The sequence below is a fragment of the Fringilla coelebs genome (genome assembly GCF_963513975.1).
Source record: "Fringilla coelebs genome assembly, chromosome: 6".
Taxonomy (NCBI): Eukaryota; Metazoa; Chordata; class Aves; order Passeriformes; family Fringillidae; genus Fringilla; species Fringilla coelebs.
The window spans coordinates 25,908,569-25,936,207 of NC_140034.1; the positions used below are offsets into that span (position 1 = coordinate 25,908,569).

At 37.4% G+C, this 27,639-nt stretch overlaps 1 protein-coding gene across 6 annotated transcripts in view; it reads right to left on the minus strand.

Moving 5' to 3' along the window:
• Positions 1–27,639, minus strand: part of NPAS3 (neuronal PAS domain protein 3) — a gene marked incomplete at both ends in the record, with an annotated part of 583,871 nt that overhangs the window by 17,010 nt on the left and 539,222 nt on the right. For all 6 annotated transcript variants that reach the window (XM_084207725.1, XM_084207726.1, XM_084207724.1 and 3 more), the window contains 2 exons: positions 6,004–6,110; positions 10,765–10,958. In XM_084207725.1, the coding sequence (XP_084063851.1) occupies positions 6,004–6,110; positions 10,765–10,958 (301 nt within the window). The remainder of the gene's footprint in view (positions 1–6,003; positions 6,111–10,764; positions 10,959–27,639) is intronic.

Below are 27,639 nucleotides of genomic sequence, written 5' to 3' on the forward strand. Positions count from 1 at the left end.
GTACAAACATGAGATTCATTTGTATATTTTAGCATTTTATTTCAGTCCTGGAATGTAAAACCTGACATTGGAATCAGTTTGATTTTTTTGGTTATTGAAGATATTAAGCACTACAAGAGCATTGAAATTTCGATCTGATTAGGATAAAAATTCCTCAGGATCAAAACACTTCTTTTTTTCCCCCTACAGTTTTACTAATTGTGAGCTACTTGACATTGCAGAGTTATTCCACAGCATGATAGCAAAATATGTGAAGTATTTTACTGTTAGAAATTATCAACTCATTCTATTTGTTTTTCATGTGTTTGAGGTTATTAAGAGAATAAAAAATTATAACTGATGTGCATAAGTTAAAAGGGTTGGTTCAACTACAGCTGGTAGGCTAAACCACTAAGCAATATTTTGTAGAGCAATAGATTTTTTTCTACTGAACATACATGAAAGAAATCATGAATATATAACTGATTTAAAAGCAGACTGAGGGGGTAATATTCCTTGAAAAATAGGGGAGCCATGAAAAAGGTGAATGTGGAATAGTTTATTTTCAGAAAGACTGGATTATTCTAACCACTGGAAACCAGATAAAGTAGATGAGAGGGAGTGCTACCAAACATACTCATCAGAGACCTTTGCTTTATGGGAAATGAACTGCCCTGGCTCACTGTTCCTGAGGAATTGTATTTCTTATAGCTGTAAATCAAATCCTGAAGAAAGAGGATGGTATTTTCTGAGCAATAGCTGACGACAACAGTATCTTTCTTGTCAGAGCCAGGCTTCTGAATTCAGACCTCAATTAGGATTTCAAAATGAAGAGGCACAAATTATACACCAATACCAATTGGTATGTACTTGTGACAGCGTTCTTGCAAACAATATATTAATTTTGAAATGATGGCATGTTATCATATATTTGCCCAAAAGTATATTCATGGCTGCCTTCAGAGGTCTTGACTTTCTTCCTTGCTCTTTCTTAATGACCTTCATTGAACAGTAACATCAAGTACTTGGTGTTCAACGAAGACCATTAATTTTTTACAACTAAATAGAAGATGCAAACTCCTACAGCATATGACATCCACTCATTCTTAGCATGAAATGAACTTCTTAAAAAGGCTGTTACAGACTTCTGAATGATAACAGTGTCAAAAAAATGGAAGCACACACGCACAGCATCGTACTCCTGAGAGCAGCAACGGCCCTTGCTGCATTCTATAGAGAGTGCCAAGACCTGATACAACAGTAGTTTTATTGATCTGCTTGATTTCTGGTGATGATTTGACATCAAATGTGTCCTGCTAGCTTTAAGATCAGGGATTTTTGTCACTGATGTCATAAGAACAAGGGCAGTTCTACTCATGCAGGGACTCATGGCTTGGTGAAAGCGTTCAAACTGCCCTGTGCTTGACACACCCTTCAGTCCTGCAATGCTTTTATGTATGCAGTGGTAAGTAAATAGAGAGGATCCTATCACCTTCCCCATTCTTACAAGTGGTAAAGTAGAACTGGGCCATGAGGGGTCTTTCTAGGGTGTTAGCTCTATATGCAGGCTATGAAACACAAAACATTCAATTACAGCTCTTTCATGGCATGTAACTGAATGAAGAGCTCTGTTACAGAACTAGGATTAGAGACTGTATCCGTGCCAGGGTACAGCCAGACCTGTAATTTTTGAGGGTTTGGATTGAAACAAAAGTTGTTGCAGCTTAGCCAGTTTCTGTGTGTTAGCTGAGCCAACAGCTGGGTCACGATGCTGGATGTGCACAGGCTGTTAGACTAGAGAACATTTTAATTATGATCTCTGTGAGAGACTTGATTTATGCAATGATTCCACCAGCAATTTGGTCAACAACTATTGTGAAGATGAACAAATAAGAAGATTCCCAAACTCCTGAAACCATGAACCATTTTAATACAGGAAAAAGCTTAATAAGGTAGAATTGTAACACCAAAAAATTGGCTGAGAGATTTGTGAACAAGCATGATCATTCAAAGTTTGAATGAAACAGAAGAGAAACAATTGCCATAAACTTTTTTTTCTGTATGGAAAAACATTATGTTTCAATAGCTTATGTTATCATGCCATATATTATTTTGTTGCTATAAATGCAGGCAGAGTATGAATGTTGGCTTATTAATTCAAAAGGAATTCAAGGCATAACTAACATAAATCTCTTAATAGAAATTTTGAACCTAATGGAATTTTTGCTCTTTACTTCACTGGGCTCAGAATTTTAGTCTACAAAATTGCTTTTTTAGGGCATAACCCTCATGTCCATTGAAGGCAATGAAAGCTTTTCCAGTGACCATAACTGACCTTTCATTAGGGCAGTAGCTCCTTTACAAAAGCCTGTTGTCACTGCTATAGTCTTGCAGACCTTCTTCACAATTGTACTTGTTATGGTCCCATTCCTGAAACTGCCTTTGTCTTCTTTTATCTGAGACAGAGTTAACAAGGCCTGCTTTTCTAAGTTTCTAATGGGCTGCTATGATCTGAAGCCATCAACAGCCCTCTTCATTTTTTTTTCTGTGTGATTTCGTGCAATGTTTTCTTCTTTGCTTATTTTTCTCTTTGATGTTTTGAATATCTTGGATGAGAAGACAGGATGTAGTGGTCTTACTTTTTCCTTATGATATGTTGTCAGGAAATAGGCAGAATAGCAATTTTACTTATGCTTCTTTTACCCTTAAATCTACAATTGCAATTTGGATTTCTTCTTGTTTTAATAATTAAAAATTATTTTTTCTCCTGTAAAAATAAACCAAGATTTTTGGTTGCATTCTCCATCAAACACAACCTTTTCATTTTGCTACTTTCTCAAGTCCTGCTTTGTTTTCTCACTAGTGCTTTCTATCCATTACTTTACCTTCCAAGTCTTTTTCAAAATATTGCACAAATCTGCTTTTTTTTGTTTGCTTTTTATTTTTTTTTTTCACTGTGATCTCAAGCAGTTATTTCTTATGTTGTACTGGCAAATATCCTGTGCTCTCTGTTTTGGGGAACCAGTTCTGCTGGGTTCCACCTTCCAAAGCCAGTGTTTGCCAGTTCATGAATTTTACCTCTAATTCTAGTTTTACTAAACCAGGAGGATTTTCTCCTTCTGGTTTGCTTTGAATTTGCTTTTATAGGGTTGGCAAGTTGCTATGAAATATTTTGGGGTTCTACAATTTTTTTTTCTCTGGGTTTCTATACAATTTTTATTGTCAAATGCTAGAAGTCTAACATCTCTCTGGGCAATTTGGCTTCTACAGAACTTATGTACTTCCCCAGTTATTCCCAAGACTAATTTAAACTTGAAGATCTTTCATAAAGAGCATGAGTTTGAGCATGAAAAGACAAAGCCCTGTACCTGGGATGGATGGATGGATGGATGGATGGATGGATGGATGGATGGATGGATGGATGGATGGATGGATGGATGGATGGATTCCCTGCTATGTTGCAGACTTGGGGCTGACTGACTGGCTGGGTTGCTGCTTTGTGAAAAGGGAGCTGGGGCTCCTGCTGGACACTATGCTAAGCATGATCAGCAGGGCTGTACTAAAAAGTGTACAGCCAGCAGAGCACAGAGAGTCGACACCCCCTTCACTCATCACTCTTTAAACTGCATCTGGAATCTAATTTTAGGCTCCTAGCATAGGAAATATATTGATAAACTTCAGAGAGCTCAGAAGAGGTCTGTCAAGACACCCAGGGGCTGGTGTACTTGCTCTGTGAGGAAAAGCTGTGGAATCAGGCTTGTCTAGCCTGAAGATGAGGTGACTTCAGGGGAACCTAGCAGAATATCTGCAAGCAGGATACTGCAAAGATGGAGCCATGAGCTGCACCATTGAAACAGGGAAATTCCAACTGGATAGGAGGAAAAAAAAAACCCAAATCACAGTGAGGATAACTGACACTTATTAAGATAAATTGGTGCAGGTTACTCAAAGATGTTGTGGAGAATCTGAAGTTTTTCAACATCAACTAGACAAAGAGCTAAAAAATTTGCTTTGAATTAGGATTGATCCTATTTTTTTTTGAGTATTAGGTGGAACTAGATGATATCCCAGAGTTCCTTCCAACCTAAATGGTTCTATGAATATCTTGTTCCTATAAGGCAAGAAAACAAATATACATAAAAGACGTAACCAGCCCTGCCTATTGAAAAAAACCAACTAGCCTAGCAAGAATAATTATGCTGTAGCCACATAGCCAAGTTTCTAAGCCCTGCTATGCTGGATGTTGATAGTGGGAGAAATCCCTGTGTTTGTGAAGTTTGCAATCCAATCAGCTAAACTGGTCATACAGTGAGAGCAGAAATACAGTAAGTTGAAGTGATTTTCTTGAAGTTGTTTCTGTCTTCAGGGTCTCCTGAGTCCTAGTCCAGTGCTTATATACTGGACCACACTACACTCATACTCTCTGCATAGATCTTGAATTTTTCTGAAGATGAATGTTTCATAAAACATATCCTATTTGAGAGGGAAGTGGTCATTCAGAAGATTAAGGTCTTTTTCAAATGGGATGTTCATCTATGCCAGGTGGTATGGTAAATCTGAGTCATAAATATCTTTTATTTCCTTGGTCAGATAGTGCAGTGAAAGTGCAACTTGTCATTTTTGACTTCCAGTTTCAAGAGCACCAAGAATTTGAGTTTCTGAATTTGTTCCTTCATTTCTCAGCAATTGACATATTCTCCTGGATATTAAATGCTTAAAGTTTAAATGACACAAAATTATTTTGTTTATCCCTTTACATAGTTGATTTTATTTTTTTTCTGCAGAAATATATATAACTTGATTTTATGCCAAACATATTTTACATTCTAGAAACTTCTGAAATCTTTACACAGCCTAATACTGCTGTTGGCTGCCATATGTTGTTATAGAAGCTGTCCCTATTCTCCTCCTTTCCGGTCACAGTTATCCTCCTATCTTCCCTTGCACATCATGCAAGGTAATTTGGGATGGAACATTTTTTTCTGCCTTGTAGTATAGTCATATGGTTTTGTAAAATCTAATTAAATGTGGCTGCATTTGGGCTGCTGCTCTTTTATTAGGAAATGTTAGTAGGACATGATGCAGGGAGAGCGGAGTTATTCAAATCTGTGACTCTGAATTTAAGAAGCAGTTTGCAGATCGTCTTCTGGATTAAGAAATACACCAAAGTCAATCATAAATGCAGTCAGTCACTGAAACTTCCAAAGAATTATCTGGCTTCACTGCAGGCACAGATAAATTAGAGATTATGGGCATAAGTCTTATTTCGCACAAGGGTAAATCAGGAGCCCCATCACTGAAGTCAACAGATCTCAACAAGAAAAGAATTAGGCCCTGTGGCTTTTAGTAAGAGGAATACAAAGAGTTTAATTACAAGGAATCATGCTGAACCTCCCTTCCCCCATACACAGACACTGCACATGTTCTCTGGTATGGTTTGTCTCCTGCAACATTTTTGTACTTCTGTTATCCTTATCCTAATCAGACACTACCAGTGTGCATACAACAGGGACTTAGATGCTCTAAGGATGGGGCCACTTGGATATTAACACATGGGATGGTTAAAGCATCAGTAGAGCTGCAGCTCAGTTCTGTGTGAAAAAAACCTCGTGAAATCCCAATTATGCTGCAGTTTTTTGTCCTCCATGTTATGACTCTGAAAAACCCAAAATCCTCAAAGAGGAGGAGTTGCTATTCTGTGCCAGGAAGGGAGTTTCTCATGTGAGCAATGCCTCTTTAAGGATTAAAATAATGCATAGAACATGTAAATTAACAGCTGCTGGAAATTCAAGTAATACAAATATAATGCTTTATTTCCACATATTTAAATGGTCTCATATGCCTATAAAAAGACTTGAAAATAAATCACACAAAGAATTACATTTAAACCATCCTCTATGAAAACGTCTGACAAAAAAAAAAAAGGCAGGTGTAAGATGAAGATCCCAGTTGTGGAACATAAATAATAGTTTAGGAGCAATCAGCTGTTGTACCAGATAATTTGACAAAAATGGAAGTACTTACAGTCTAAGTGACTATGTCTAATGCCTTCCACATCTTCAGCGTGAATGAAGTGGTAACATCTCTTTCCTACAATATCTACAGGGGTCAGATCCATGTAATCACTAATCCTAAAAAGGAAAAAGAACATAAAGCCTATAATTCAAGAAAGAAAAGAACCAAAGAATTGTCGAATGACTCAGAAAGTTAAATCTGCTAAAAAGTTTTTTCAGCATTAAATAATTTGAATGGAATAGCTGTACAAAGGAGACAAGGCCTTAGAGGAGAAAAAAAAAGAAAAAAATCTTTTAAAAGAAACCTAGAAATTATTTTATCTATTTAACTAAGTGGAAAATTAAATTCTAGTGCATATTTTCCATGTAGCATAACACCAGAACAATATAATTCCATGAAATTGTAAAGCATTACTGACAATCCAAAATCCTCATTAAAAGACTAAGATGATTCAAGGTTACATAATAAAGTAGGAACATGTTATGTTTATACCAAATGATTAGAGACACATTTCATTTCAACAGATTGGTCTTCTATTGGGTATATTCATGAAAAAGCTCTTCAACCATTTCTTGGCACCAAGTCCAAACTCATATTTCAAGGGATATAATTTAAATGCTGAGACACACAGATGCCTCAGGGTGTTATCTTTTTTAGTCTAATTCATTTGGGAGCTCGGCTTTCACTCTGGGTCCTTTCAACTGGGACTTTGTTGTTTATTGCACATAGAAACTTTAAAATCTATTCTGCAGACCTTTGTGTGTGTGTGTCTGTGTGTGTGTCTGTGCACTTGTGTCTGTGTGCGCGTGTAAACTCGTATCGCGGAGAGTCAAGGGGTCAGCCTCCTTAAACACAGTGTAGAAATGGAAAAGAAAATTGGAAAATGTCCTGCTCATGTAAGCTTTTGAAACTATGTCTGTTTTCCAGACATAGGATATTTTTAGGGTTTGAAATAATCTGCAATGATTGTGGTACATTCTATGACAAAATCAGGGAGAGGAAATCCCACTCTGCCAACCTAGTAGAAAGGGGCAATTTCTAGGCAGGCCACTATCCTGTGGTCCTGTAAAACATATGCATAGGCTTGTGTTTGAGCAGATCAATGGTTCCACTGACTTACAGGGCTGTTAACAGGACTGAAATTTAAAGGTAGGTATATGGTACAGTGTTTTGCTGAATTTGCTGAAATGGTGCACACATTTGTAGGCTTGAGGTTCGCCACACAAAACTGCTATCTGAAGGATCTACTGAAAACCACTGTCATGGCCAACTCTGCCATGTGCTCATTTCTTTTTGGGCACATATCAGCAGATGTGGTATCACAGTCCACATTAAACTGGCTGGCTATTGTCTCTTTCCAAATGGTCTTCAATCCTTAACAGTTGAAAACACACAGACTGATCATGCACTCTAGCATCAGTCTCTCATTTTGCTTTGAGTTATTTATCACCATATGAGATGATTTTTCCTCTGCAGGTGCTTTTCTCACTCCACTGACTAATAAAGAAATCCCAGATTATTTTAGATGGTGAATCTTAGATGACACAAATCCTATATTTGCAAAATAGACACAGATTAACACACCACATTTTAGGCAACAAAATTTTACATCCGTATTTTACACTCTCACAGAAAAATATGAATTTTTAGAAATAGCCAGTATACTAGCTAACAGATCTTGTATCAGAGGGAAGCTAATGGCTGGCTAGTTTGTGCACTGAGTCCAGGATTACGAAGGAGATCTCTTCATTCTGAGGAAAGTAACAAGATGCACCCAAAGACTTGAGTAATGTCATTCCTGCTCACTGCTGTTTCAAGCAGGCAACCACTTGGAAAAGTAGGAGTACTATTGATCTCACCCCTGCTGATCCAATGGTCCACTGTGAGCATTCATTTCAGTTAAGTGGCATGGCTTCTGCTCCATGCTCCCTGCAGCTGCCAGTAACTCCCCATTGCTCCATAAATAGTGCTTACAGCTTGCCCAGCATGGATCCATTTTTCTCTGTTTTCATCAATGTTGTGCTTGCTTTACTGTGGCACCGCAAAGAATTTCGTAGCTGCCCGCAAGTGCCAGGAGTCAAGCTCGTATATTCAGGGTGGGATACTTATCTCTTTTTCTATAATCCCAGAAGAGAGATCCCAATGTCCCTGACTCAGAGAACGGCCTTGGCAAACACCCAGATAATTAATCTGACAGCTTCAATCAGCTGTTCTGTTAATTCCTTCCCATCTTCTGTTTTTTTTTTTTTGTTCATTTATCCAGTTTTTACAGTCATATTCTGCACTGTTGCTGTTCTGAAATCCAAGTCCTGTCAGTCTTATTTCATTTTAGATGAGTGGAAGAAATCCTGCAGCATCAGTGAGACTACATTCACCTCCCAGCACTGGCAGAAGTATTTCTACTATTTGAAACTACTTATATAATATATTTTAAACAGATTTTTAACAACGACACAGGGGCTTAAAGTGGAATTATTATAGCATACATTCAAGTACCACTATATGCATTCTGCATTACCATGAGATAAAATCCATAACAAACAAGGAAAAGTTGCTTTATAATGTTGCTTTCAGCTTAAAATAAAAAAAAAATATTAATAAACTCAGCACTTTCTTGCTGTCTTCCCACAGATTACCATGTTTTATCAGCCCTTCCTATGTGATTACCAATCAGTGCACCTCAACTGATGAATTTTACCTGATGAGTTTTCAGTGATGTCTTTGTCAGGCATTTGAAAATTTTATTGCTACATGAATATAAAGGGAAGGTTTGAGAAAAATGTTTAATTAAAAAAAACCCACATATACAATTTAGGGCTCATAAAAATGCCAAACTCACAGGAGAGAAAGCATAAATCTTCCTAATTTGGCCTAAAAGTTCATATCATTCTTGACCTGATGGAACTGTTCATTTTTCATGATTCCTGGCTTTTTTTATGGAGGTTGCCAATAAAGGCAGCAGTAAGTGCAGGTGATTTTGTTAAAAGGGAAATTGTTCATTAGCAACTGGATAGATACCAGCAACTCACTTCACAGAGGCCTTTGAAAAACTCTGCAGTGGTAGCAGCTTTCCATTGCTACCTAGGTAGGTCACAGTGAAATCAAAGACTGAGGCAAAACTTTTGTTCTAGATCCTACTCCTAAGCTCCAGAGCTCTTTTGCCAGCTGCCAGATTCTACAGCACCTGGATACTCACTGGCTAGAGTCTCAGGCAAAAAGCCCAAGCTTTAATGCCATTGTCCACTTTTTCTGTGACCTTGTGCAAGCCACTTTCCATGAAGCAGTTTTTCCAAGCTTAAAAATGAGAATAATATATTCACTTTTAGATAATGCTTTGGAAGTGTGGATGAAGTGTTCTCTCTGATAGTCAAGTAATATTATTTTAAAAAGTATTCCAGCAGTGCAGCAATGTGACAGCAAAGACAACCTTATAATTGAAATCCAAGATTATTTTAAGTTGTTTAAGATCCTGATTCAACAAAACAGTTGAGCTTTAATAAAAGTTTATATTGACGTGCTATCCTGATCACAGGTACTCCACTATAATTGAGCAATTATGATCGCTCGTATCAGAGAGCTTCCACTTAATTTATAATATGCCATCATTGCTGTCACAAGAAAAGCTTGCAGTAGTCACCTTGTTTCTTCCACTTTTTGATGATGTCCCCTTCACAAAATTTATTTTGGCTGCATTACCTTCCTTCTTCCTTTCCAACCTTTTCCCCATACCTCAGACTCCCACCAATGGATGCAAACTTACTACATGTAATTTCCTTCTCAGATATTTTTCCCTCTGAATACCTGTTCCCTGGATTATATTTTGATTTTGATTTTTCAAAATCAGGACTCTGAGGTCTTAATGGTCTCGATCAGCCCCTCTGCTTCCCAGGTCTTCCCTGACCTCACCCACAGCCCAGACCCCCATGGGAGCCCCTGTCAGTGCCCAGCTCCACTGCCTGTCCTCAGGAGATGCCCAGTGCCAGGGCTGGAGCTGTCCCTGTGCCCCCAGCTCCCCTCTGGGGTGGTGGCATGGGTCCTGGCTGCCATGTCACAGGTCACCATGCAGAGCCCCCAGTGCCACAGGCACCCAGCCCCCAGGGGGCAGGAGCTGAATTTAAATCCTCTCTTCCACCTTCCCAGATCACTCCTCACTATCACACATAACCTCCCCCAAACAACTCTTCATCACCTGTTCCCATTTCACTGCTGTCTTTCCCAGTACGCCCTCAACCAATTTTATTCTACAGTTTTCCCACCTCTAACTGCAACAGATCCCACCTCTCTAGCCTACTATCTAGGCCATCTGTGCTTCTGTTCCATTAAACGCTGAGCATGAGAGCTGTAATCTGCAAATTAGTTCAAAAATGGAAAACTTTAAAACTTCAGACCAAAAACTTGTGGAGGGGAGGATGGAGGAGCATAAGGACAGGCATACAGGTCAGACCAACGTCTGTCTAGTCCCAAATCTTGCCTGTGAGAGGGACGGTGAAAGACTGTAAAAAGCAGAGAAAGCTTAGAGGAATATTTCCTGGTGTATCTTTATCTTCCCTTATTCCAGAAGACATCCTGCAAATTACAGTTTTAAATTTACCTTCATCTTCTAAGAATGTAATGAAAATAAAAGTAGCAATGATGAGAGTGAATTCAGTGCTCTCCTACAACACCAGAATGACATTTCAAAAGTCAAAAATTTCAAAACTTCTTGCCAAGCCCATGGAACAAAGAACACACTCAACTAAGAGAAAGAAGTGAAGGATCTAAAGGCTGTACCTATTTTCACAGTAAATGATATTGAGGTCCATATTCACACGAGTGACAAACATGTGGCAGTCAATCCTGACTTCGTTAATTGTAGGAGGTGGCAAGGCGTGAGCGACAACGACAAGCCCCATGATTTGGCTGGGCACCGTCCGTCCGTGTGACAGCGACACTCTCAGACGTAACCGGCCTGTTATGTGAATCACCTGGAAAACAAAACCAATGAAAAACACCAGTGAATTCTGAGTGCAACTGGGACATCAGTTTCTTTTGAAGGATAGCTTCACTGCTCCCTACAGATCACTTAACGCTGCCTAAAATTGTACCAAGTAACTGCCAGTATCGTTGTTAAGCTCATTAATATTGGCTGCCTGCATGCCCTATATGTCCTCATGGCAAAAAGAACATAACAGGCAAATGGTTCACATTCATCAAATAAAAACCTAAGAACTGCTGTGGTGTTGATTTTTGCTGTGGAGTTTGTTACACAAAGAAAGAAGACAACAACAATGAAGTAGAAATTCAACAGAAGAGAGAGTGGGATAAAACTGAAATAATGAAGCTGGAAATTAATAAAACAACCATTTCATAGTATTTGGAAATTGAATATGGCACAAGAAAGACCAGCAGTTTTGAAATATAATGGATTTCATTGAGTTGATAGTCACCTACAACGTGGAAACACTGTTCACTGCCTTGAATTTCTTCTTTGTGGTTGGCAAATTGGGAAGCAACAGCCTACAGGTGATCTGTGAGCTCAGGCGCAGGATGGTCTTCCTGCATCCACAGTAAAACATTTAAAGAGTTGGTAGACATGTAACGCCTTTGCCTAGTGTACTAGGCATGTACAGAGAGCTCTGGGGGTGGTGATTTTCTTCCATATGCACAAGATAATACCAGAAGATGCCCAGATCCAATAGCATCCATAAGAACTGCATCCCCCTTCTAAGAATGCTGCCTGAAATAGAAAACTGAATCTCTGGGAAAAGAATTACTCACCACTTCCAGTTTCACTCCTTCAGGAGTTCTGTGTATAAATAAAGGGGTTGTTTTATCCAATAAAATAATATAAATACACCATATTGAAATGAAAATGCAAACTGCAGTTCCTGTACTCATGGATAAGAGAGGCACAGAAATTGGCTGCCACAGATTTTCATCCTCAGAATGTGGTACAACATCAAGACAACGCTTCCAGGAGATGAGGGCCCCTTTTTCTGTCATCCCAGACTCCCTACCCAGAGCTCAACAGAGAAGTTGGTTGATTCCTGGGTCACAGGAGGAGGTGACAAAAATGTGGTAATAATTGTACTGATACTCATCTCACAAAGATAGAAGACAAGCCCTTTACTTCTGATCTGAGATTGATAGTAGAAAGTGAGAGAGAAGAAAATTTGTCATTTTTAAGATTGCAAATCACAAAGTGCATCCAAATTCAAATTCAATTCATGCTAGTAAATCTGTGATGTAAGACTTAAAATTTGTTTCTTTTTTTTTGACCTAATCATTGAAACATCTCCTCTCACCACTATTTCACATTTCGAGCCTAGCCAGTGTGGTGAATCTGAATGAAGAAAGTGATTAGCTGCTGTGTATTGCCATTTCAGTTACAGGTTTCTGACCACCCATGTTTAAAGTAACTATTGCCTAAACTCCCACTTAATGCACCTTTCAAGGGCAAACTATTCTATGAATATTTGAAAAGGTCCCTAAAGGCAAAGATGCAAAAACAGCATTTCAAACCCACTTTAATTATTTATTTTTCTTAAAACCTCATTAACTAATGAAGAAATAGCTAAAAGAAATAGGATTAACTTCACAGGAGGGGCAGCAATAGTATGGTTTGCTCCTTCGAGCTAGGCTTGCATATACATCTGCTTTTTATCATTATCGGTCTCTTTATCATGCAGTTTCAGCTTACTGCAAAACTCAAATCTGTAAATGCTTAGAAAAATGCTGATGGATAACTGGTAAAAATGTGAAAATTTATCTTATCCTGAACATGCTATGAAAAAGTATAATTTTTCTGTTGTTTTTTCATAAGAGTTCTTATGCTAATATGATTGAAGTTCGCATGAACACTTTAGGGAATTCTTAAGCTATATCTCATATATATATAGATATATATATATCTATCTTCTTTGTATTTTTCTAAACCTTCATGTCATTTGCAGCTAAATTTCAAAATTATTTGTTTTTGAACAACTGTCTATTCAGGCAGTACCTCACTTTTTTCCTGATTCTTTATCTGAAATACACTTCAGAGGTAGTATTGCCCAAGAGACAGTTCCAAACCTGCTAGGACCACCATATATTAACCTTGTTGAATTCCAAGAAAATTTGCTTCCAGATTCAAATTATTTAGCATGTTCTTAATTCCATCATGGATCAAAACATGTTCAGGATTCCCATAGGAAGTAAAATTTTAGGGGTCAGCACTGAGTTTCATTCTGATTCTGTACACTGGGAATGTACAGCAAACTACCCATCAGTTCCAGTGCCTGTGTGCCTCTAAAGGATCTGTATTTCCATGCCTGAAATCCCTTTCTATGACAACATTAGTCAAATGCACCAAGTGGGAAAATCTAATTGGTAGTAAAAAACAATTCTAACTGTCATGACCTTGTCTATATTGTGAGTATTGCCACTTTCAACACTGGTTCATTTGAACTGGGATTAGGGCTGATAGGAATTATAGGGTCAATTATCTCCCGTAGCTAAAATTAATCTCTTTATAATTCAATCCCACAGCACTAGTCTATCGTATCCTAAAGCAGTATTATGACTTTAATGAAGCTAAATTGCAACAATAAACTGTTTTATGAAGGACAATACTTGGCTCCAGATGTAAATATATAATAAAGATTTGCTAGGAATTTACTGAAAATAAAAAGTAAACGCAGCTCTTCTGTGCAGTTTCCTTTATAAATTCTTCCTTCTGAAAAGTTAGTCCTAATCAATCTTTAAACTATCTTCTTTCTACTAATGCCATATGAATAGACAGGCACATTTAGACGTCACAGCAAAAGAAGACAGTGATACTGTGCTCTGTCTATTACAAAAAGGTGGGTGAATACTATTCTCCTGATCACAGATTTCTCCATCATTTCTGTACAGATTTCTCCATCATTTCTTCATCTACCTTCTAAATTGAATTGATAACAAGACTCCTTTTTTATGTTGCTGGGAGCTGGACTGGGTTAACTGTCCAGAGATTTCTTTGCTTACAAACTGTTTATTAGTAGGTGTAACTGTGATTTTATGATTCACACTGTAGAAGCCCAGGGAAATCTTATGGTTGAAATAAACCATGTGACCTGATCGAGACCAGAATTTTGCTTAGGCTATTCTGATCTATGCTATTTCTTGTAGTACAACCTTGGGTAGGCAGGTGGGTGAAGAAAAAGCATTTTGCAAAACCAAACTTTTAACACTGAGAACTGAAAATAACACATATACTGTAAAGATGTAATGCTGAAGCAAAACAAATACTGTAAAAATCTTCTGTACTGCTTAATTGCTTTGATTAAAACAAAAAAATCTAAATCAACTTTGCCTAACACTCCAATATTGGAAAAAAACTATTTGGCTTTTATTTTTAGCTGATTAGAAAACGGATTTGCAAAATATTGTAAGTACATGTAAACACATGAGTTTATGAGTGTGGGAGTGTTAACAAGACACACTGGTTGGACAAATATATATTTCTTTTCCCTGCCATATGCTCTCTTTAGTCATCTGTTAGTGATATGCTCTTAGATGTGCTCTACTAATGTCTACTCATTATAAACAAGCACATCACAAAGACCTTGATAAAACCTTCTCTCTGTCAATACTTAAGGAAAGTAAAGCCCAGAGATCGAAAAACACATCTGGAACCTGCTCATCATCCTTTAAAGCTAAATCTCACCTCTGAAGATGGAAATACTTCCTTTGTCAAAAGATATCTTTAAATATTACATCCATTTTTTCACATACATGTGATGTCAGAGTAAGGACATGCATTACCAGAGGCTATAAAAACCTGCAAGCATGAAAAATCTGTGAATTTCACCTTTCAAATGTCTCTGTGTGCTTCAAAACTTAAACATCAACTTGAAACAAATTTCTAAACTACTTCTTTTGTTCTCTGTGTAAATGATTATGCCAATTTATTGTGTGTGTGAAACCACAGCACTTTCAGTTGTCCTCCAGCTCATTTAATAAGACATTAAATTTAAAGTCTTAAAATTATTGCGTAGAATAATTTTTTAAGAAAACAATCACATATGAAAACATCAGAATGTATTTAGTGTGTGCACCTAGGTATTTAGCTATGTTATAAACAAACTCACACACACATTTATTCCCCTTTTACAGAAACAACTATTTCTGAAAGACACACACACACACATATATATATATCCTTCAGAATATATATATAATATATATATTTGTTTTGGTCTCTCAAAGATGTTATACTTCCAAAATCAACACCTAAATCTTTAAAACACAATCAATTTAAACGAATGAAATTGGCCAAAGAAATATCTTACAAACTATACCCATTTTTCTTTCAAAGAGTTGTGTGCTCCATTCACTGATACACATCCATGCATCTCAAAACCCATCTGTGACACCTGTGAGGCAAGTTTCAACACTCTGCAAGGTAATGAGTTCCTACATGGTTTCAGGTGATTTCTAAAGTGAGAGTGAGTATTTGGAAGCAGAATTTCCTCTGGATTAAGAGGAAAACAGAGCCCAGTGTCACATTGGGAATTTACACAAAGACATCTGAAGGTTTTTGCTTTTCCGACATAAAAATACAACCATGTCTATCAACCTGAACTTCAGGTTCTTTATTTACCACACTTCTCGTCTTTCCTGCCCATGTCAAACTGCAATCACTACAACATTCCTACTTGCTTATATTTTCTCATGGTCAGGAATTGTTTGCTTCTGTGGTTCCACAGCCCCATCCTCATTTAGATCAAAGCCTGCTCTCCCAGTCTTCATGAAAGTTTTGGGAGAAGACATCATTGGCTTATACTTACCATTCAGCAGTAGTTGGGAACTGAGAGGTCCAGTAAGGCTTTGTGTCTGCAGGTCCTGTAATACTTCCATATCCCTTTCTCAGACTTACTGCATTTCCACAACCACTACAGTATTACTGATAGGAGATCCCATGGAGCATGATGTTGGTGTTGAAAAGGAATGAGCCCCTACAACTGTAATATGTTGGGTCATCCCACATGTGCAGCAAGTCTGAGATGTCCCAAATGCTTCCAGCTTGCTGTGCACAGGCCAATCAAGTCTCTATCGTGTACCCTTAGCTTAACACACAGAGGACACATTGGGCTTGCCATGTGCACTTTACATGATGGGTTTCATCCATCGTGCAAAGTAAAGTTTGTAGATGCACGTTCCTGTTGAATCAATGCTAGATTTGCTATCTCTTTAAATCTATGAAATAACCATTTTATCATTTTCCCTTGTTAACATCAGCCCTCTCCAACTTCATAAGCATCATCTATCTTTTCCCTTGGACAACATAACCAAGTAACCTGTCTACTTACAGTAATTGTTCTCAACACTTATTTGGTTCAAAAATTTGTTGCTTCAGTTTTAGCCTTGAAAAAGTGCTTGGATGCTGAAAACCCTGTATATCTGGGGTCTTTTTTTCTACTAGAGTAGTCCATTTAATGAAGAGCATTGTTCTACACACCACCCTTGGCCTATTATATCAAGTCTGCACCAGAAGAAAGAAAAGTAGTACTTAGTGCAGCTGTCACTGTTGCATTCATAACCATGGTGGATGAAAATAAGACAAGGCAATAGTCTATGACTCCGGAGAAACAGCTTTGCAGTCAGTCTTGATTGAGCTAGGCAATGAAAGCCATGTGAAACCACTGCTCAGAGCTGTGGTCTTGAGCACCCATTCAAAGAATACGAGTCGGATTTCAAGTAGGGGGAACATTATTCCTAACACATACATAGTTTCAAGGTCAATAGCCTCTTTCCCATCTACAAGTACATTTTAAATCCCTTCAAATACACCTGCAAAAGACAGTCTGAAAATGGAAATGGTATTTACATTTAAACAGCATATTTGGTCTCAGGACATATTTTATTGCTAAAAAGTCAATACTAGTTTTTTGGAGACACTTTAGGCTTTTCCCATCTTTCCTCTGTTATCACTCTCTCAAATAATAAGATTCAAAAGCTATTCTGCTGCTTAAAATAGTCACAGGCAGAATTTAGGCTAATCCTAAGGGTATAAAAAAAAAGTATCCTTATGAGACCTCAAACTTATTGGTGCTTAAAGACAAGCATCATGTGAGAAACAACCCAGTGTGGTAGGCTCAGTTCAAAGCACTTGCTCAATCCCTAAAATGACCTGAGTAGAATATTATTGATTGCATATGAGGAATGTTGAGATCAGCAGCAAGCACAATAGCCACAGTCACTTTCCTTCAAGTACACTACAGGGAACAGATCTCTTCTGTGCTAAAGTTACTGTTTTGAGCACACATGCAACAAACTGCTTGTTTCTCAGCATCAGGATGCAGAAGGTTTATCTCCTGCTTACCTCTGTCTGGGTAAAGAACAAAAGAGAAGGGAATGGGGACAGCTCTCTAACTCTCCAAAAAAGAGTGAAGGTAAACAAGAACATGAGATTGCCCAAGTTACACTGGTTAGGCTGAGGTTATCTTAAGAATACTCTGTGAGAATAATGGAAGGCTGTTGTGTGATAAACAACTCCTAAAGCTATCATTCAAAAAACAAAACAAAACAAAAGCATTTTCAAGAGTGCACAAATGTTTTTCAAGAGTTATCAAATCTTAACAGACGGGGAAATGAACAGCAGATCAGAGGTTCCTCAAGTATTTATGGATCCTTTAGATTAGCATTATTAGATCCTAAATTTATGGCTTTTTCATTCTGCTATATGACACACTTACATTTTTTTTAAATTTGGGACACTAGATAAGCAGCTACTCTTCAGTATAGCATAGCACAGCGTTCTGCGCTGTAGGTGGGCACATATCTGTCTGTATTGCCATGGTGGCTCTCATGTCAGAATTCTGAGATCCAGTCTTGCACTGGTGTACATTGCAGTAGTAGATACTGCATGATCTGTCCTTTCAAAAGCACATTTGTATTGTAAAATATGTTAATGATAAGACATCCTTTCCTGTGTTGTGATTTTTCATTAATTGCAGTGGATTAGGAAGCTGCTTTTCTCAAAACAAAAGATGTTGTAGAGCTGACACTCCTGCTATCAGCTTTATAATATAAACTCAAGAAATACTGCATTGAGTTTATGATTATATTTTTTCAGTTCAGCACATTATAATTTTTCAGTTATTTTGCTTTATGTCACTGCAAAGGTTTCCATTTTCAGATTATGCCCCTGCACTAAGAACTCCAAACTTTCCACTTTTAAACAGCATCCCTTAAATACATGCAGAATTACTAATTTAAATTATTAGGTTTAATTTTAAAACCTTTGAACCGTTAATAGATGACTTATTAACAACTCTATCAACACTGCATCGTCTTTTCATAATGCAAAACTTAAAAACATTTGAAGATCAACATTAAAAAAATAGAAAAAAAAGAAACTAAATGAAATCAACACACAGCAACCTGAAAAAGTAGCCATAAAAATTGGGTTTATAACTGAATACTTTTTGAAGTAATTGGCACAAAGACTGCTCTAGTGCAGATTGCTGCAAGAGCGCTCTTGGCAAGAACATCATAAGCACTAGCAAAACTTTAATATGCTCAAACAGCCAAATACAAACTGACACCAGGAACCCATGTGTGGCAACAAACAGGAAAAAAATAGAGTATCTCAATTTAATACAAACCTACATACAAAGGGATCAATTTTTACAATTCGTGGTTTAGCATACAATACAGCTGTCCTCAGAGTGAATATAGAGTAGCTATACATAAGAAATTAGAATTATCAATTCGAGGGAATTTCTCAAGAGTCCTTTTGATATGTAATACAGCAAATATAATGACTTAGAAACCAGACATCAATGCATTAAATGAGATCAGGTTGAGATCTATTTAGAAAAGACAGGTTTAAGCTGGAAAAAGAATCTCTTTGATATGACCTCCAGAGCAGACCATTTGCAGAAGGATTCAAGATGAGCAGATTTACCCTTGCATATCTGTTTGCTTCACAGCTGCTTTAAAATATAAACTCTAAAATTTTTAATATTGAGTTACTGCAAAATTAAGTCTATGTAGTAAAAAAGATTAAGAACCTGGGATTTTCTTGCACTTCTTGTAAATGTTATAATGGATTTTGTTGAACTCAGAGGAAAAAATGAAACATAGTTAATTTAAAACCAAGCTAACATAATTAACTTATTTATAAATGATTTCTTATAGAATCTGGCTACTGCTGGTCCAATTAGAAATCTGAAATGTCTCAGAATTTTCAGTAATCTGCATCCCTAATTTGTGGTCAATACTTATTTAACCCTGAAACTCAAAAGATCGGTTCACTTTAACAGATTTGCCACTTCAAATCCCTTGGTGTTCAAATATGTTGCATTTCTTTTTTTTTCCTTCACGGAATGTTTGAAGTTCCCTTTAAAAATAATGCCTTGAGGATATTTTTTTCTTAATACTGTTTTAAAAAAGTTGAAAGCATTTAGCTATTGAAGTGCGCAGGGTTCCAGTAAAGGAATAGATGTCCCTGCCCATGAGCAAACTCTCTTGAAATTCACTATTCCAAAATTCTGTTGCTTTTGCCAGCAGTGAAATTTAAACCTAAAAAAGGACTTTTGTTGCATTGGTTCCAATGCAGTTTATCAGAGTATTGGGACATGGGGGAAAATGGCTGCATCATTCTGCAACAGAAAAGGTGAAAATGTTGTTTAAAAAAGTTAGTTTCAGGTCTGTATGTTAGAGCAACCAAATCTTGTTGCACTAAAGACAGCTAAAAATAAGTATACTTCAGATGTAGTTTCTTTATTTCCTTCTTTGCAGGGAGAAATAAAGAGATTCTTTCAGTTGTTTTCTTTTTCCCTACTGTTTTGTTTGATGTAGTTCTTAGCAGCCCAACAATTACCTTAGGTGATTCTCTGCAAGGACTTGATAAGTGAGAAAGGACTAGATAAAACAAAATATCTGATATTAATGTATTTTCCCACACACAGAGAAAAAGATATAGAAAATGCTGTTGTCTGTAAAGACAGAAATGGATTCCCCAAGTCAACCTTGATTAAGACAGGAATGTTTATATTCTGCTCAAGCTCTCCACCTGTGGTTGCAGCCCCAGAGCTCATTCTGAAGTTAATAAAAAAAATTACATTTACTCTTCCTACTTTTGGGGCTAAATGGGTAGAAAGATCTGAGTTTTGCACATAGTAAAGCAGGGACACATAATGGAGAAGGCTGAGGACTGTTCTTTGAATGCCTTTAATGCCAAGGTTCCTCTGCTTATGCTAATGGTGTCTGGTATATGCTTCCACAGCGAAAAGCAATTTTTTTGTTTATTTTAATGCTTGGATGCTTTCTCCTAGCATGGCCCAATTTTTTTCTGGATGTATACAGCACACAAGGTCTACCCAAAGATCCTGGGCAACAGAATGTGTGGGCTAACCTGCAGAATGCCACACCTGTGACCAAAGCAAAAGTGGAGATAGGCAAAAAAGATTCATTTCCATAATTATTAATATGCTTTCAGTTTCCTCACATCAATGACACTTACATGAATCTGAATGAAAAAATTTCAGTATAAAGGGGAAAACAGACAGTAAGGAATATGAGCTGATTTTATAAAAATTACTACTGCAAATTTCAGAAAAGCTGCAGGTGAATAGTAATGCTTCCACATTCAGATGATGAAAAGGAATGATCATAAGAGGGGAGGCAAAATTCTTCTGCTATGTCTGCCAAGATCTAATGTCAGTAGTTCTCTGACTGTTCTCAGCGTTAATTTGAATAGTTTTAAATACACTTCACATGGTCCTGATAAAGAAAGCAGCACTGAAACTGCAAACCCAAAGCCCAGAATGGCTTTACAGAGACTTGGACTGCAGGAGAAGGCTGGAGCACATCATGACAGCCCTTCCAGAGCAGCAGCCACATGGACTGTCATTAGCAGACAGAGTCCACCCATACGAGGGATGAGATTTCTCTTTGAAGAAAAAACTTGGAGATGGATGGCCTTTGCAAAGCTCTGACCTTCTCCTTGACAGCTACAAATGGACCACTATCTATGATTTGTTTCTATAATCCACTTAATGCAGCAAGCTAGATTATAGATAGCAATTTATTTGTAAAAATCATAATAAACCGCCATTGTTTTAAATGCTAAACATGGATAAATGGGGAGGAAAAACTGAGACAAGGTTCGTGTTCTTGAATCTACACCAAAGAATTATGGCAGACTCTTGCTTTATCTGCACTGGAATCAATTTAGTAATTTTTAATTCACTGATTTTCTGTTGTTTGCTTAACATTTATTAATTGATTGTCATTCTCATGCAATTAATTCAAAAGTTGGCAAGTTTAACATGCAGAGATTAATTTTCTTTTACAAACCCACCACTCAGAACACTTTTTTTGGAAAAACAGGTTACCAAGAAATTACCTCTACATCAATCATATTTACAAATGAAATACAGTAGGGGTGTTGCATGCCATCTGTCAATCCACACTGAACCTCTCCTTGTAATTGGCTAAGTTTTTCTATGTAATTCAATAAAACAACCAGAAAAAAATAGGAGAGCTCTGTCTTTCACACACTTCAGTCCTAACCAAAAGTCAGCTTGAACGCCTAGTACTCCTCTCTGCAAGGCTGGGAACCTCTCATTTAAGAGTGTGAGTCTTAGGTCACACAGAAATAAATGGCATGCCTACCCCATCATCCAGTGGTCACAGGATCTGCACCTTTACAAGAACCTACAGGTTGCTCAGCTTCAAGTGTTTCTCGTCTGGAATGAGAGCCATTCACTTGCCCTTCATGTCACACTCATTTATGATGGCTGAAATGTTTATTCAGGAGGGAGTAGAGATAATGAGCAAGGTTTCTTTGCTCTTAGTTACCAGGGGCTATTCACAAGATTTCGGACTCACTCGCTGTGTTCCTCATTGCAACACAAACCAGCAGAGTGAAAGGAAAAACAGCATTCCCTGCTCTCATTATTTTATTATGGCTTTCACCATACTTGGTGTTTAACTGAAAGCCCCAGTTTCTGTGGTTTTTTTTTGCTCTGTGTGCCACTTAGGCTGCTGCTGTAAAGTGGACAAATTGACAAAATAGACTTTTTTATAGAGAGAGGCAAGGAATATGTCTTAGATAACAAATATCCTTGTAGCCCATATGAGAGTAGAATAGACTCAAGCTTTTTGATCTCAAAATGAGGATTTAATATCTCTCACAGACTGCACAAAGGTTCAGAAAAATATGCAGTTAGGTACGAGAAGCCACACAGAATGAATTCAGCATGCAATGCAGACTGTGAGATACATGAGCGTGCAAGCTGTGATGCATGGAAGTGCTGCAGGGCCTGTAGGAACCCAACCCAGACATTTATTTATTTTTGCAGAGAAAATAAAATGTGAGCTTTCTTCTCTCTCCTGTAATATTGGTAAGAAAGCTCTTTTGGTAAGAAAACTAATCTTTTCTGCATTTGAACTAAAATCTGAAGTTAGCTCTTCGTATAACAACTGGGGGTAGACCATATATACACAGTCATCTCTGCTTTAATCTTATGTGCATCCCACTGGTTTAGTGGGACTAGACTGATGGTCTATTTGTAAATAAGATTTGAAATGATCTAAAAGACTGTGAACAACTACACAATATTTAACAAACCAAGCTCAGTGGGTTTCCTATAGAAAACTAGTGTGAAAACCTTAGAACAGCATATATTAGATAGATTTTAAAACTTCCCTATGGAAATTTTTACCAAGTACATTAATTCTCTGTTAAAATCTATGGAATCATTAATATCTTGTTAGCCAGTAGAACTTTTCTGTAAAGAAAGGGAAATAAGCTAGAAACATATGTAAATTTTGAAGATTTTTGTATACTTTGACCTGGAGAGTCATTAGTAGCTCACTGCACATCCATCTACATCCCTATGAAATTCAGTGGTGCCTGGTATTGCTTAGACCATGTAAACCAGCTCAGGATTTGGCTTACTATCCTGTTAAAGTCACTTCTATTATAATTACTCCGCCTTCATCTACTTATGCACCTTCCTTAAATGGCAGGTGAAATCCCCAGGACACCTGATACAAACATGTACTTTGGATAATTGACTGCCTGGTTTAATGGCTAAATTTAAAGCAAGCCAGGGCTATGGCACTGTGTATTTTGTTGGATACATTTTCTGGCTTTGTGGGGTATTCACTGCATGATTTGATAAAAACTGAGGCTAAATGAACTCTACAATTTGTATTCCAAAAGGTACAAGTTTATTGGCTTGGGTTTTTTTTTTCCTTGGCTCTGTCTGTAAGGTTCATTACTTACAGTTACTGCAGAATCAATTTGAAATGGCCAAAATCAGTGATGGAATTTATAGCACAATAAACGTACTGCCATACAAGCGCTGCTACACATGAAAGGGCTTCAGAATATTTTCAGCAATCCTTCTACACAGCAGAGTGTTCTGTTTTTATCAATTTAACAGAATCACCACAGGTATATTCTAAGAGGTGTAATCCTGACAGCTACACAGCAGATTTTCTCTGAGGCAGATATTTTTACAGGAAAACAATATTATTGATAAAATCTTAGCATATCAGAACACAAAAAGGAAACTGCACACATCTTTTTCTTTCTCCTCAACAGGCATTTGCAGTTCCATTTCACTCACACAAAAAACCGCCCTGAACCAGAAAGAGTTTATGAAGGAAATATTTTCACTCTCCTTGAGATATATATTAATTAATTATCAGCACTATGGCATGTGGAAAATGTGGGGGGCATTTGTAGCTAAAACATAAAGTATAGCATCACCAGTTCCCTGTTTCTAAAGTCTATAAAGATTTACATTTCTACTTAGTACATTTTTCTTTCCAAGTGTCTCTATTATAGACATCTCATATTTTACATCATTTTAAAGCACAGAAAGTTTTAACTTTAGAATGATGCATTGTGCAAAAAAGACAGAAAAGACAGATGGCAGGCTGTCCTCCCCAAAACTCAATTTCATAATATGCATGTGATTGCTAATAGGCAGGCACTAAAAAACAATTTTCCTTGACGGAGAAGAGCTGATAAATTGTCAACATAAACTTTGTCTGTGGTTGCTCCAGTGATCTAAAGCTCTTCCGTGAGCTTTGTACCACCAAAGTCTGCATCTTCCAACCATATAAAAGTTTATGAATGCATATGACTGTAAAGTGACTGAAAACAACCCATACTGTGTGTTTGGGTGCTGAGGTTCAGCTCCTTGCTCCTTCAGGAAAAGCTGTGTCCAGTGCTCCATTCCTAACCCTGGACATATGACTGTGGGAGATGCAGGCTGGACCCAGAGATGCCCTGTGAGCTGAGTGAAACTGGGCTCTGCTGTCTCCTGAGCACAATGCTATGTCTAGTGCTGGGCTGAATTAACCAACAGAGTTTTTGTAACCGTGCAAAGGGTCACAAGAACTGAAGGCCACTGATTATTAGGAAGAAATTATTTCTGAGCACTTCAGCAAGGAGAAATGAATGAAAAATCTAATGAGATAACAATTTCCAAGAAGAGAAATATTTATCTAATACCTCAGACCTTCCAAAATATGTCAAAAGTGAAAGGGACCACTGAGTTCACATGAAAAAAAATGAGCATTCTGCTCTTGCACAACAAATTCTTGGGGAAAAAGTCCAAATTAATTGTGCACAGAATGAGGCTTGTTTACATTGGTGTAAATGTGAAGAGTTCATTTCAGATTTAAATATTTCACTGTAACTGGGATCTATTAATCTTGATTTTTAAAAGGCTTATCACTATTAAATATTTTCATGCCTCTAAGAATTCAGATCTTATTTGAGAATAACTGAGAAGCAGCAACGCAACAGCAGATGAGCTGTGACTGTTATGTTATCAACATATTTGCCTGGAACAAAATGATGTGATGATCCCACCACATATTTAATTGCAAAATTTCCTTGAGTTTGATTGTGAAAAGACTGAAACTTTCTAAACAGGTTTTTCTTGCCACACAGAGGAGACTTGCACTCTTTGCAAGTATGTGACCAACTCTGTAAAATGAAGCCATGGGAAGAATACATATTTCTTGAACTTCCTTTAGATGGGGGCAATACTGTAAGTTTTGAAGGCACCAGCCTTGCATCCTATTGTTTTAATTTTATGCAGTGTATATTTCTCTATAAATGTCCCCTAAAACAAGCAAGCAAACAAACAAATCAGTAGAAAAAGAATAGATGTCAAACTTTAGAAATATTGTCAAATATGAGGAGGATACACTCATTCCCATGTATATTTGGATAGAGTCACTGATGTGCTATATAATTTGATTTAGGATGGAAAAACATACAAAGACAGGAATTATAACTGAATAAGTCTGTAAAATAAAGGGGCATGGGAGGGTCTAATGTGTTATCAGAAATAAAAGTGAAAAACCTTGTTTACCACTGACGAGACAGACCTTGTCTGTGTTCTTTCAATAGCAAGCTCTTTACACAGCAATGAGCACAAGAAGTTCAGAGAGAATAAAATACTTATCCATAAAAATGGAAAGAAAACTTGTAACCCTCCTCAGGGTAACCTCTTCAGAGCTCAGACCTCTTTATGCAATTTATATGAATTTTCAGTAGAGACTCCAATGTGAAGTTTTTAAGAAAATTACCACTTCTTGTAGTACACTTAGTATTTTCATTTGTTTGCAGTATTTTTTACAAATTTTAAGTAATGGAGAAAATTAGGATAATTGTGCTCTCCACGCTTATTCTCAGATACTGATAATTTTCCTTTAAGAAGGCACAAAATTCTTGGTTCTAAGGAGGAACAGACAAAAAATATAGCAGCAAAAATTTAAATTTCTTATTTCATACTGGTTAGAGGTGCATTAAAGTATATAAGCTTTTGGGCCAGTATAAGCCTTGCTCAGCTTTCTTTAAAAGCATTGGGAGTAATAAAGACTTCCATTTTATCTCCAGTGAAATAATACTGCTGAAATATCACCTCATTTTTGATGTCAGCAGTGATTTCTTTTTACCTCCATGATGTCAAATGGGAATTATTACTATTAGAACGACAGCTTCCTAATGATGCTGTTAAAAGGAGGAACTGAAACTCTTTCCACTAAACATCTATATTCTGCTTTCTCCACAGGGTGAAGCAGATGGGCTCAACCACACACTATTCTTCAGGCAAATCAAGAGGCATGCTCAAACACTAAGGAACAGAAACAGCTTAAACATCCAGAAACATAGGCAATAATGGCTTTCTTCATTATATACTGGTGAATATGCACTCTGAAGAGTGGAGAAAAAGGACATTTACACTACAGCAACCCTCTCTAGGAAACATGCTCTGAAACACTCATGATCAATTTTCTGTTCTAGATGGTAAAACTGGCACATCGTGTCCAGATCACTGTGCAGGAGTCATTGCCCAGGTAAAGTGAGGGAGTAAAAGCCTCATGTGATAGCTCCTGTTCAGCTATTGGCTTCATGTATGGCACACTGAGGGGGGACACATCTGAAATGCTCTGTGCCTTCTTTTCCTCCCATTTTGTCCAAAGAATAAGTACAGAAAAACGTTGCCTCATATGACACCAAAATAGATTAATAAGTTTGGCTTTTGAGTAAATGATGGGCTTGAACCTTATGCAAACACCTATTCATGCAGAAAGTGAATAGCAGATGCAAACTGGTGCTATCTGCATCAGCAAAGGGGGTATTTTCATTTTCTAATACACTTTGATCAAACATAAAGAGCTACAGTGAATAATGATTCCCTACCAATTTTACATTTACTTATAACATCTATTGCTTCAAAGTAGTTAGTAAAGTCTTTAGGGTGTACACATCTATGGTGGCTATGAAAAAATATTAATCAAATTGGAATAAGAAAAGGTCCCTATATAAGGCTGGGGGGTTTTGATATAAGGACAGCAAAGCTTGCAAGGAGCCAAGCCACCTGCCAGACAAGGAGGTGGATGCTGCCAGCCCTGCTCTTCTCCCACAGAAAGGTGGCAGGAACAGCAGCCCCAAGAAGCTCCCCTGGACTTAATCCAAGGGGCAGAAAAAATGTGTTTGGCTGCTGGTACAGCTGGTACAGTACTTTGTTTCCCTTCTAAGGAAAAGAATTTTGGAGTAGCTCTCCTACAGTCAGTTGTAGGCCAGTTGAGAGCAGGAGTTCATATTTTTCTGTTTTTTTTTTTATTTTTAAACTTTGGTTGTTGGTTGTTTGTTTTGGTGGAAGTTCTGCTAAACTTCACATTATCTGGTCTGAGTACTTTCTTCTTTGGCATCTCATTTTGTGTATTCAGGGCAACCATCAAAACAAAGGAAGTACCAGCTTGAGAAAATGAAGTGTGATGCACTGGAACACAGAGATGATTTGACAATATTCATGCACTAGGAAGAAAGGCTGAGGATGAGGTACAGCATGTAATCACAGTTGGCTCTGACACAAACAGCCATTGTTATCTTTGGCAAGTTACTTGATATCTTGGTGTGTTAGCACTGTCAAGACTCAGATGAGTGCTGCAAAAGTACATTCATTAATATAAATGAATTTATAAGCAACAGGAAAAAGACAATAAAAATACTGCTTTGCACAGGCAAGAACTGCACATAAAGGTGAAAGTTTGAAAAATGTAGAAATCAATGTATGAGCCTATTGTCTTTTTTCAGCATACTTTTGACAAAAGCAGTGAACTGCTGCAAGTAGAGATAAAAAGGTTAATAGTGTC